This window comes from Pseudonaja textilis, chromosome 1, assembly GCF_049901715.1.
Source record: "Pseudonaja textilis isolate UNSWEBS1 chromosome 1, rPseTex1.2, whole genome shotgun sequence".
Lineage (NCBI taxonomy): Eukaryota > Metazoa > Chordata > Lepidosauria > Squamata > Elapidae > Pseudonaja > Pseudonaja textilis.
In genome coordinates, this window is record NC_141990.1 from 303,657,487 (window position 1) to 303,669,147 (window position 11,661).

The 11,661-nt window shown below is 39.9% G+C and overlaps 1 protein-coding gene across 1 annotated transcript; it reads right to left on the reverse strand.

Moving 5' to 3' along the window:
• Positions 1–865: 865 nt before the first annotated feature.
• Positions 866–11,296, reverse strand: ZBTB1 (zinc finger and BTB domain containing 1). Its single transcript, XM_026698608.2, has 2 exons — positions 10,835–11,296; positions 866–3,938 (listed from the first exon to the last, which is right to left on the reverse strand). Exon 2 carries the CDS (start codon positions 3,917–3,919, stop codon positions 1,790–1,792), a length of 2,130 nt encoding a protein of 709 aa, XP_026554393.1. The 5' UTR covers positions 3,920–3,938; positions 10,835–11,296; the 3' UTR covers positions 866–1,789.
• Positions 11,297–11,661: the final 365 nt, after the last annotated feature.

Genomic DNA, 11,661 nt, shown 5'->3' on the forward strand with positions numbered 1-11,661 from the left:
TTTATTTCCAGGTAAAATCTCTCCTTGTTCAGTTTCCATCCATTATTCCTTGTCTGGCCTACAGGAGCTTTAGAAAATAGCTTGACCCCTTCCTCTCTGTGGCAGCCCCTCAAATATTGGAAGACTGCTATCATGTCTCCCCTGGTCCTTCTCTTTACTAGACTAGCCAAGCCCAGTTCCTGCAAATGTTCATTGTATGTTTTAGCCTCCAGTCATAATCTAATCATCCTGGTTGCTCTTCTCTGTACTTTTTCTAGAATCTCAACATCTTTTTTATAACGTGGTGACCAAAACTGGAGGCAGTACTCTAGATGTGGTCTTATTAAGGCTTTATAGATTGGTATTAGTACTTCCCTTGATCTTGATTGTATCCCTGTTAATACAATTTAGGATTGCATTAGCTTTTTTGGCTTCTGCTGCACACTGCTGGCTCATATTTAGCTGGTTGGCTCATATTTAGCTGGTTCAAACCAACTTCCAATTTCCAAAATTAGAATTCCAGAGTTTCCAGAATTGGAAAGGGTTGAAGAAATAGGAAAGCCCCTAAAAGTTATACAGATAAGAGACCTCCTTGACACAAGCATCCCATTTCTTTTCAGACTGTTGACTGCTTTTCTTTGTACTGTCTTTCCTCATATCTATTCCAAGTCTCCAAAAAGTTGATTCAAGATTGCTGGTAGGACAAATACAAGCTTCATGGAGAAGGTACACATTAATCTAGCACCTCAGAATAGTCCTTGTCAATTAGAAAGATATTCTGTTTCTTAGGAATAAAACGGATTGCTGTCTAGACTACCAGGAAAAGCCAAGTAGAAAAAAAGAAAACATATTTTTTTAAAAAAATGTATTTACACGAGGATAAACATGATTCCAAGTTGCACATTTACCCATTAAACTGAATTGATGTATACCTACTTTTGATTTCAAATTCACTTGTGACCCACCATAAAATATTTGGAAGGCAAAAGTTTCCTTACCTCTGGTTTAGATTATATTCCAGATATTTTATAAGTATGTTATGAGCACATTTATGGAAACTTCAGATCCTTTCAGCTGCAACACATCTTTAGAGCAGATTACAACAGTGTAAAATTATACAGGAAATACAAATATGTAAAATGATTCTGAAATATGGAACTCATGTGCAGTCCTCATTTCATCTCAAGATATAGTTGCAGAAGTAAAAAAATACACTCATTATGTTGGGTACATGAAATGCAAATAACAGGATATCAAAGATAACCTTATATTCTTATAACAGAAGCAAAAAAACTTCCTGCAACTCAGTATGTCCATGAATGTCTATATAACTAAATATGGTGAGTTCTGTTGTAGATAGTATCCAGTAATTATTTCTTGGCATTTAAGACTATCCTTGCATATTTTAAAAACTATGTAATTTAAATTGTTCACAAAAAAAAGGAAAAAATAAAACGCACATAGAAATATAAAAGCAGGCATCTTATGTTGATGGAACTGAGAAGCTGTTTAATAGAAGCTAGTGACTAGGGTAATACTACAACGTGCTTTTAAAACTTTGACGGTTTAAAAATAATAGCTTGAATACTCTGGCAGAAAAAAACCAACAAAAAGTTAACAGAGACAAAAATAAAAATGCAATAATGAAACATTAGGTACTTTTTATGCTATGTACTGTAGTTTAAAACCCTATAATGAAGATAAAAACAGACATTTAAAAACCGGCTGATCAATTTTTTATGCACTACTGTTTGCTTTGCTTTGGTGTATTTACTTTTGTTCTAAGTCTTGTCAAACAAGCATTACGTGGTCATGTTCGTTTCAAATGCTTAGCATTATAATGAGATCGCATATCTTTTCTCAGATTAAATTTGGCTCCACAAACCCCACATGTGTACAGATGAACATCCATGTGCTGTTCAAGTTGTTCATTATTTGGAAAAATCTGGAAACAGACTTGACAAATTGTCTCTCCAGGTGACAGATGGGATATCATATGTCGGACATGATCATGTTTTCGGAAGTTCCCTTGGTCACAAATGGAGCAGATATACCTGGCCATGCCTTTATGCATGTCATTGTGAAGGCGAAGCTGACGTTCTCTTAAAAACTGCTTCCCACATGTCTGACAAACAAATTGTTTTTCCTTGGTGTGCACAGTATAATGCTCTCGCAAATGACAACGCTGATAAAACCCTTTCCCACAAAGAGTACAGAAATGCTTGCGTCGGTGATCCCTTTCGTTCTCTTCCATAATTGCATTCTTAAACAGATCTTGTTCCAAACAACTGGACATATGTTCAACTACTAAATTCTCTGTTTCAAAACGTAATCCACAGTTAGGACATCGGAAAGGGCATGCTGAATCTCTGTAAAGTTGTTTTTTGGGGAGCGTGTTCATCTGAAAATGGCTGTCTCCAAACTCATCTAACATGTCTACATACATTATTTCTTGGTTTTCAGATTGTTCTTCAGGACTCTCTTCCAAGTCAATTTTCTCCTCCATGTTCCTCAAACCATTGGTGGTTAAGTCTTGTGGCTCTCCACAAGTCTGTGCATGATCCTGTAACTGCCGTCCTTTTACTAATATTTGGCCACATTTTCCACAGGCACATATATTTTCTATATGTTTGGATAAGTAATGAGAAGACAAATCTTCTTCTGTGATTGTCAGGCCACACAGTTCACAAGATGCATTTTCCGTCACTTCCTTGACTTTATTTGCACTGACTTTATTTGCAAGGACTCTGGTACTTTTAATGTATTTCCTAGCCTGCTCATCAATAAGCATGTGGGGTTTTAAAAGAGCCTTTCTAACACTTCTATTTTCACTGATATCTTCCTCAATATAGTATCTATAAACAGGCTCATCATCATCTAGCTCTTCGTTATCAGTGGAATCATTGCCATTTGTTACTTTAACAATATTAAACTCCTTCAGGTCATCTGTAGGGTTATCATCTGGTTCCATTTTGACGATAATCCTTTTCCTTTCTGTGGCTCTACTTCGCTCTTCATTTAATGGCTCTGATGAGGCACTCCTGCTTTTTCCACTTGTTGTATTTGATGTTGTGGATGAAGAACTCTCAGCAGATTGGTTTGCACTTGCTTGATATTTCTCCAATTGGGAAACTGGCATTTTAGAAGTAGAGTCCCTTTCACTGCTGTCCTTCTCAGGCCCCAAATATCTGGAGTTCTGGTAAGAATGTCTATTAGTGCATGACGTGATATGCTCATCTAACAACCTCTCACAGCTGAAACTGAAGCCACAACCATCACAGGTAAAACTTCTTCCAAAGCGCCGTGAGTTGGACCCTCTGTCTTTGGCACCTGAGAGTTTTGACACAGTGGTCCTTTTGCAACTCTCTAAAGGTTGCTCAGAGAAACTGTTTAATTGTAAAGCTTCATCATCAACCTCTCTGCTCTGGGAAGTACTCACAGTAGAACTTGGTGGCTCTGCACTCCACTTGTTTGCTTCGCTCCTGTTTTTAGCCAGGGTATCTTCATACATCCGAACACCAAAAATCATTTTGCTATTTTGAGTACTGGAAGCAGAAGAAGAACACTGTAAACCAGAGGAGTTTGTATCTTGTATATCTTCCAGACATTCTGGAACATTGTAGAGCTGTAAGGAATTCATGGCTACTTTAAATTGCTCGAAGTTAGCCGGGGCTGTCATGATTTTCCCTAAATACATAAACTGTAAAATGAGATCAAAGCACTCAGCTGTAATCTTCATGTTGCTGAGGTTCAACTGTGCTGTGCTTTGCTGCTGGCTCATGAAAAACATCCTAAAATAAGAACTGCAAGCAGCCAAGACTGCCTTATGAGCCTGGAAGTAGATATCATCAATTGCGATACAGCAATCGCAAAGAAATCCCCATTCTCTTTGGTTGTTCAGTTGTTGAAGGACATAATTGCTATGGCTAGTCCTTGCCATCTTGTGCTTGAATCACAACCTGTATTAATAGAAAGGGAGAAAAGGACAAGTTTTAGCTATGTTTAGAGAACAGACACAATCAGATTCCATCATACATCATATGACCCTAACTATTTACCACATTGCCAGAGATGACAAACAAAAGGATCCTCCATTTTAAACTTCAGTCTAGAAGACCTTTAGGATTATGGCTTGGAAGAATCCTTTGCCTTCTCATTCAAGGGAAGATCATTAAGAATTAAATAAGATTGCAATCCTACTATGTTAATGTAGAATCTAGATACACATTATACTTTACATTATGATGTTAACTACTTTGGGTAATGAAACATCTGCCAGAAAACAACCAAGCTCAGAGAGCATCAGGGACCTTTCATTTCAACCCTGAGCTTCAAATATTCTCCTTTATTGGGACTTCACATTATATTGACAGCATATAAAAAGTTACTATGCATAAGTGCACATTTTGTTTCTTGAGAATATCCTGAGAGACTGATTAAGAAAACTGGAAGAGATTTCAGAAAACTAGAAATATGTACTCAGGGTCTCAAATATTTTCAATTGTATTCCTTTCTCTGTTGTTTTTTTCCTTTAGTATCTACACTTTCATAGGCATGGGGGAGGGATGCCAAGGAAGATTAGGCAACAAGCAGAGAGATAAGAGACTTATCTAGAAGAAGAAACTGATACTGCACTTTACCAGAAAGCCTTCAGATCTATTCTAACAAAGTTTAGATTCAAATTTAAGTTAAATATATAGACAGTTCTCATTTCCAAAGATATATATGCAGAATAAATTATGCTGTATTAATTACAAAATTAAGAAGGCCAAGGGCTCCTGATCATAGAAAGGGCACAAATGTATATAAGACATTTTGGCCACAGCTGCCATCTGCTCCTGAAGCAGGAGCTGAGAATCCAGTCTTCCATGCAAGACTGAGCACCAGTCTTGCATGGAAAAGTATAACTTCATCCAAACTAAAAATGGAAAATTCCCAGAATTCCCTGTGGGGCCTTAAAACCCATACTCTGACTCAGTAAGATTAAGTTGGAGTCAGTTTAATCATACAAGACTTGCACAACGTATCTCAAGGTCAATGAGTAGCATATGAATGATACTGAATCTCAAACCAACAGATGAACTCATCTAGCAGTCTTATGCAAATTTTACATAGTTGGAGAACATCAAACACTGAGGCACCACATCCTGGAAAGACTGAGGAGCAATCTTTCCCCATTCCCCTACCCATACCCCATCACCATCAACTACAATGGGCCATGAAGAAAAGAGAACCACTGTAAAACAACGAATCCTCCTCCCTCCTCCCAAAATAATCTCCAAATCTTGCAGCTAGTCTGAAAGGATACCATGGTCAAAAGCCACTGAGAGATCAAGGAACAGAAAGACACCACTCCCATTCCAGCTTTGCAAAAGGTCATAAAAATGTGACAGATGGTACCTCTGTATTAAATCGTTAAAAAATTCTTCCAAAACGGTTTATAATTATAAACAAACTGCTATAAACAAACATATTATTTAAAAATAAGCAAAAAAACCTTGTTGTTGCGATATGACACATCAGTAGGAAGTCACGTACACAGACAACCCAATACACATACAATACATATATAGGGTGACACTATAGGAACAGCTACGTGTAAAACCTGAGTCACTTAGGATTAACCATATATGGCAATGTTTCCTGTTCCTGTACAAAATCCTGAGTCAGCTATAGCATAAGGATTAACCATATATGGCAGTGTTTCCTGTTCCTGTCTAACCTCATGTAACCTAAACCCACCCCCCTGCTTGCTGCACAATAAAAGAGAGGGGCAAAGTTTGCTCTGGGCTCTTTTCCTCTCACCAAAAGAAACCTTTGTGTCTGTCATCTTTGCCATCAAGAGGAGCCCACCCAGACAGTCTGTCTGGGTGCAGGTCGTCAGCTGATTCATCCCGGCACTGGGACCTGCAACTCATCACCTTGTAAAACCTTTCCCTTTAGAGCAGGGGTGTCAAACTTGATTTAATTGAGGGCCACATCAGGGTTATGTTTGATCTTGAGGAGTGTGTAATGTGTGTGTGTGTGTGTGTGGCCAGCATGATGTCACTTGTGTCGGGAGTACCTGTGGTGGCCCGAGCGCTCTGCCTGCAAAAACAAGCTTCTGAGCTCCATTTTCGGCTATGACAGCTTCTTGCAACCCTCTGATGGCGAAAAAAGAGCTTGGGTAGTTGCACAGCCCTCAGAAGCTCCATTTTCGGCTGTAACGGCCTCCTGCAACCTTCTGCTAGCTAAAAGAGAGCTCGAAAGGGCCGCATGCAGCCCTTGTGAGCTCCGTTTTTTCTGGCAGAGGCACCATAGGTTGGTCCTTCGTTATTTCCAGGACAGCCCCGTGGGACAGATCTAAGCACCCCGCAAGCTGGATCCACCCTCTTGAGTTTGACACCCCTGCCTTAGAGCAATGTTAGTGATGTTCAACTGAGCAGTCTACTGAAATGGTTCTTTAATTTCTCAATTTTGAGATTTGCTCAAACGATATACACTGATGCCCTGCTGGCTCTAACTAAACCAGCTTTCCCTAACGTAAGTTTATATTTAAGATTGGAATTCAAATCATGCTGACTGAGGTTGATAGTAATTGTAGCTAAAATATTTCTAGGAGTCCAAAATGGAGATGTTTCAATAGGCAATAATAAATTCTTTACTTGGGTCAGTGCATATCAGGTCTTGCAATCTCTAAGCACAAGAAAAAAACTTTTGTTTGTTTTTCCAATCTCCTCAGCTTTTTCCCCACCTTCTTTCCCCTCTCTCTTACCATAATTGACTTCTCTATCCCTTCTCTTCAGAGTTATTTATAATTAGTGTTATATAACCCCGATAACGTCCTTAGAGCAGACTTTGTATGCTTAGCTGGACAATTCATATAATAAATGTGTGTTTCTGTGTGCGTATGCATCCCCTCTCCAAAACTCAAATGTTTGTGTGTTTATGTACATTATCTCTCACACACAGAGAGTATGTGGTGTAATATACTGTAATTTCTGCAACTGAGTTGCATTGTTTTTAATGACAGAATTGGGGGTTGCAGAGAATATGGCTGAGTTATAATGGATAATAATGATGTCATAAGAAGTGAACAAGCAGGCATTTTAAGGTTGGGGTTTTTATTTTGCTTTTTATTTGTTCTTACTTTTAGAATATTGGGGTTTTAAAGGTTTAGGGATATATATATATATATATATATGTCTACTGATGTTTCAATACACCTGTTTACACATTATGCTTAAAGATATAATGTGCCATTATAAATTGGTGACAATATTGGAAAGCCACAAAAAAGGTACAGTTGTACCTATGATTTAGTACATTCAATATACATGTGATACTAATTATAATTTGCCCTAAAAAGTGGGGGAAATTAATTTTATTAGTGGATGAAAAGAAAAGTAGAGTAGTATACAGCTCAAGGGATGCCCTCAGTCAGAATAAGAACTGGAACATTTCTTCTTTGCTAAGGATACCCTTTACTGACTTTTAAATTTCCTTTGCTCTACTATTGGCAAAGCATTCAAGAAATTCCTTATAGTGATTGCAATATGTGGCAGAGGCTCTGCCCGAGCCACATAACGCAATGCCTTCATAATCTCCAAAAAAGCCAAGCTCGTGGCCAAAAGAAGGCATGACTAAATAGTGATAACACACCAGTTTCTAACAGTGATAGAGAACTGGCTTGTTACAAAATGGGACTGGGGAAGAACTTGATAAATAACATGGTATTAATTCAAGGTATTTAACAGTCCATGTTAGATATTTATAATACACTGAGGTACAGTGAGACATTTTCACAAGTCATATATAACTTAATAAAAGAAAAAGCAATGTGTCTTTCTAAACATCTGATGTTATTATCATTATATTTAAAGCTATAGGGCAGCCTTCCTCAGCTTATTTGTTCCCCAGGTGTCTGAATTTCAACTACCAAAATTCTCAGCAATGGCTATATTGGTAAATGAATTCTTGGAAGAGTTTCACATATTTAGAGGATATCCCATTTGGAAAAAGCTGACTTCAAGTATCATGGGAGTCCAGAATCAGGTTGGTTAAAGTAAAGCACCACTGACTTCATAATCTTCAAGATGAATACGAAAAACCTATGATCAGATTTTCCAACAATTTTAAAGAAATCACTGGCAATGAGAAAGGAGACAACTGATATAAATAAATCAGTTATATGGTGCCTATCTTTTCCCTCCAACAAGTCTAATAGCAGAGCAGAAAAGAGAGAAATATGCATTTTGATGTTGAAAATATTACTACCAGGAGTAAAGTTTCAAACATCCTACCTTCAATGCCACTGCCTAACTCCAATTCCACTTGCCTCTATGTCTGCCTTTGCTCTGCAATAAACCATGGTGGCTACAATTACAGATTCATCATCATATCCTTATTGGCCCTTAGCTATTTACTGCAGCATTTCAGCTTGAACTGCTTGTCTATCCCACAGCACATTAATTTACACAAGACAATGTTTTTCATAGAAGGAAATTTGTATCTCCCTAAACTTGCACAGTGGACAAGAGATAATTTGTCCTGCAGAGAGACCTGGTAGGATCCAATGAATCACTTAATAAAATATTCTGAGCAAGCAATCTACTCTGTTCCTGCGGCTCTGTCTCATCTGATCTGCTCTCTAAACTTAGCTATCATCTTTGTAGGTCTCTTCTGCACTTCTTCCAGTCTGTCAACATCCTTTTAAGCATGGGTGGGGAAGAGCTGTGATATCTTATCTGAGGCTTCTGTTAATGCATACATACAAAGTTTTAAATTAATTGCAAGGAAACTGTCTGAAATAGTGTATTTCCACAAAAATCCCCATCTTTCCTATTTCCCCTTCTGCATCAGCTGCTTAAGCAGCAACAGCAGTTTGAGTTCATATACTTCTGGTGACAACATAGACTATAGTTTGCCAAGAATTCAGTAGAGAACTGGACAAAGTCATACACATACATGCTATATATGTGGTAAGGAAGTCACAAAGAAAAATAAATTCTCCCTCTAAGAAATAATGCAGAGAAATGAGCGTTCTTTGTGCTACTTCTTTATCAGCAATGTGGTTTGGTGATGCCTTTCCTCATCTCCTTCATCCTCCCCTCCAAAAATTCATGCAAGAAATAATTATTTTTTTTAAAAAAGAGATCTGGTCAGAATATTGGCAGTTACTTAATTGTGACAACTCAGGATGGTTTATTGAGCTATCTTGGCACTTGAAAGATTTCTCAGACTTGAGTAACTTACAAAACTACACATACCAACTAGAAGTCAAATGATCTAACTGAGAAATTAAATATTCTTTAATATTCTTTCAAGTTAGCTCAGCATCCTCAATCTATTTATCCAATGATTTTGACCTTGTTTAAATTATCTTTGGATTAAAAAGAATTTCTGAGAAAGCTGTGATAATCTGTTTTTGAATTACATTAATATTAATATATTCATTTTGATTAATTTTTACTTCTGATTTCTAAAATAGACATCTGTACAGTATTTATTTTTCTAGCCCATTGTTTATAGACATTGTATACCGTAATCTTAAATCCTTTATTGGATTTGCCAGTGCTGTTTTCTTAGATATAAGTATTAATCTGTTACGTTTTCTTCCTAGCCATGTTTGATGGTTATCATATAACCAAGTATTTTCTATCTGAAATGGTTAGATTTTCATAAAAATTCAAATACTGTGCAAAGGGATACATTTTAAAATATGTATCACTGCCTCCTCACTTTCAGAACTGAGCTGTTGCAGACTCCCTTCAAGGCTATAATTACATTCCTCTACATTTGAACTCTGTACTGGAGTAAATGTGTATACATAGGGCAATCATGTCAAAATGTTAGCATGATGTCTTTCTTCATCTCCTCAGTTTTTGAAGATAGAAACGATTGAAACGTTTCTAATTTTCATTTCCAGAGAAAAACTTCGTCCAGTATTGAAGATCCAACAGCTGGGAATGAGGGATATTCACCATGAAATGATGCCAAGATTTCATTTAAATTCAAAGACAAAAAAAAAACTAAAGCAGTTTCAAAATATATCTAAATAGAGAAAAAGTACTCAATACGAAGAACATAAAAGTTTAACCCGCTGCTATCTATGTTACCCATGAAGTTATACATAATTCTTAGACACCGGTTTGAGATACCGTGAGAGACTGGCGTGCCAGGCAGCGTTCTTCCGATTTTTGCTGATTTATCTATTACTGTATAAACACCAACGAAGTGCATTAACTGCTGGGAAACCTGACCAAGTGTAGGGTTTTACAAATGGCAGCGTTGCAGTCAAGCAAGCGGCGACAGCAACGCTTCCACGTGCTGCAAGGCTCCACTCCTCTTCCCGACCCCAAGTACAACTTTCCTCAGCGCTGGGCGGTGTAAAGAAAACGTGCGCCCCGCTTCGCGCTTCTCCGGCAAGAAAGCCGATGGCGGTACGAGGCGCCAGCCACATGGTGCAATAATCAGGGGAGGAGAAGCAACAGCAGCCCTGAATCGCAGCTAGGAGTGGCTTCCGCTGGAAAGCCCCACCACAAGGCCGGGCGAACGGACGAGCTGGCGCCGCCTTTCCCTCTGGTGCTCGGCGCGCAACAGAGGGCCGACAACAAGAAAAAATTCTCCGGCGCCTCGCTTTCCCAAAGGCGGGCGAAAGCAGAGGCATATCCTCAGCCATTTTCCTCCCTTCCAACTATCGACCACGCCGCTCCGCTCCCGTCGGGGAGCCTTCCCGCCACTCCTCCGTTCGGCCTCCCGAGGCCTGGAGCAGTCGCAGCGCCCAGCCCTCGGATTCCCGTTGCCGCGCAACAGAGATCGCCTCCCGGGGCCTACCCCGTTCCTTGCGCTGGCGAGCCTCGCGTCCCCCTCTTACCTGCGGCCTAACCGCTGAGGAGGTCTTGGAGGGCCGCTGCAGCAGAGGAGAAGGGCCTCGGCTGTTCTGCCGGCGCGGCCGCCGCCTCCTCTGCTGCAGCAACAAAGGACTTCCGCCCCCGGCCGCGCCTGCTGCCGCTGCTCTCTTACTGCAGAAGAAACTCAGGGCTTTGCCGCGACCGCACTGAGCCGGACCCCTCCCCCAGGCTGGCGGCCAGCAAGCGGCGCCTGGCCCTGCTTGCTGCGGCTGGTGCGGTCGTGGCCAATGCAGAGGCACGACGCGGCCCATCGCTGTTTTCTCTGCCCTTTCCTAGGGACCATGGGGCAATCGGCCGGCCCTCGGCGTATCGGCAGGAAGCAGGCCGGTGCCATCCTGTTGTCTCCAGGCTCACACTCGAGCCGCCAAGACGGGAGAAGATCGTGGCTTCTGGCGCCTGGCATGATGCTTCTTCGCCTAGACCAGCAGTCAGGATTAGGGAAGGAAGATGCTTCGTCGTTTGCGTCTTTCCCAGGATGCGTCTTTTCATGTTTAGTTAGAGCAAAGTGACGTTTCTCACGGTACTTCACTAATTCCACTAGTTACTAAAAACCTATTTTTGACTTATACGGAAATATTATTGGGTCTGCACCTTGAAGGATTCGTTGAACTAGTTCACTTACTAAATCACAATTGGTTGGGATCAAGCAGAATGGTACAAAATCAATTATGTTTAAGAAAGTTTAACAGAGTAAACCAAACTTTACACTTTAGCATATACCATATGAACTAAGCATATTGATCCTGAATTTATTTCCTTCCGACTGAAAATGCTCAGGAGCCTCTGCCTT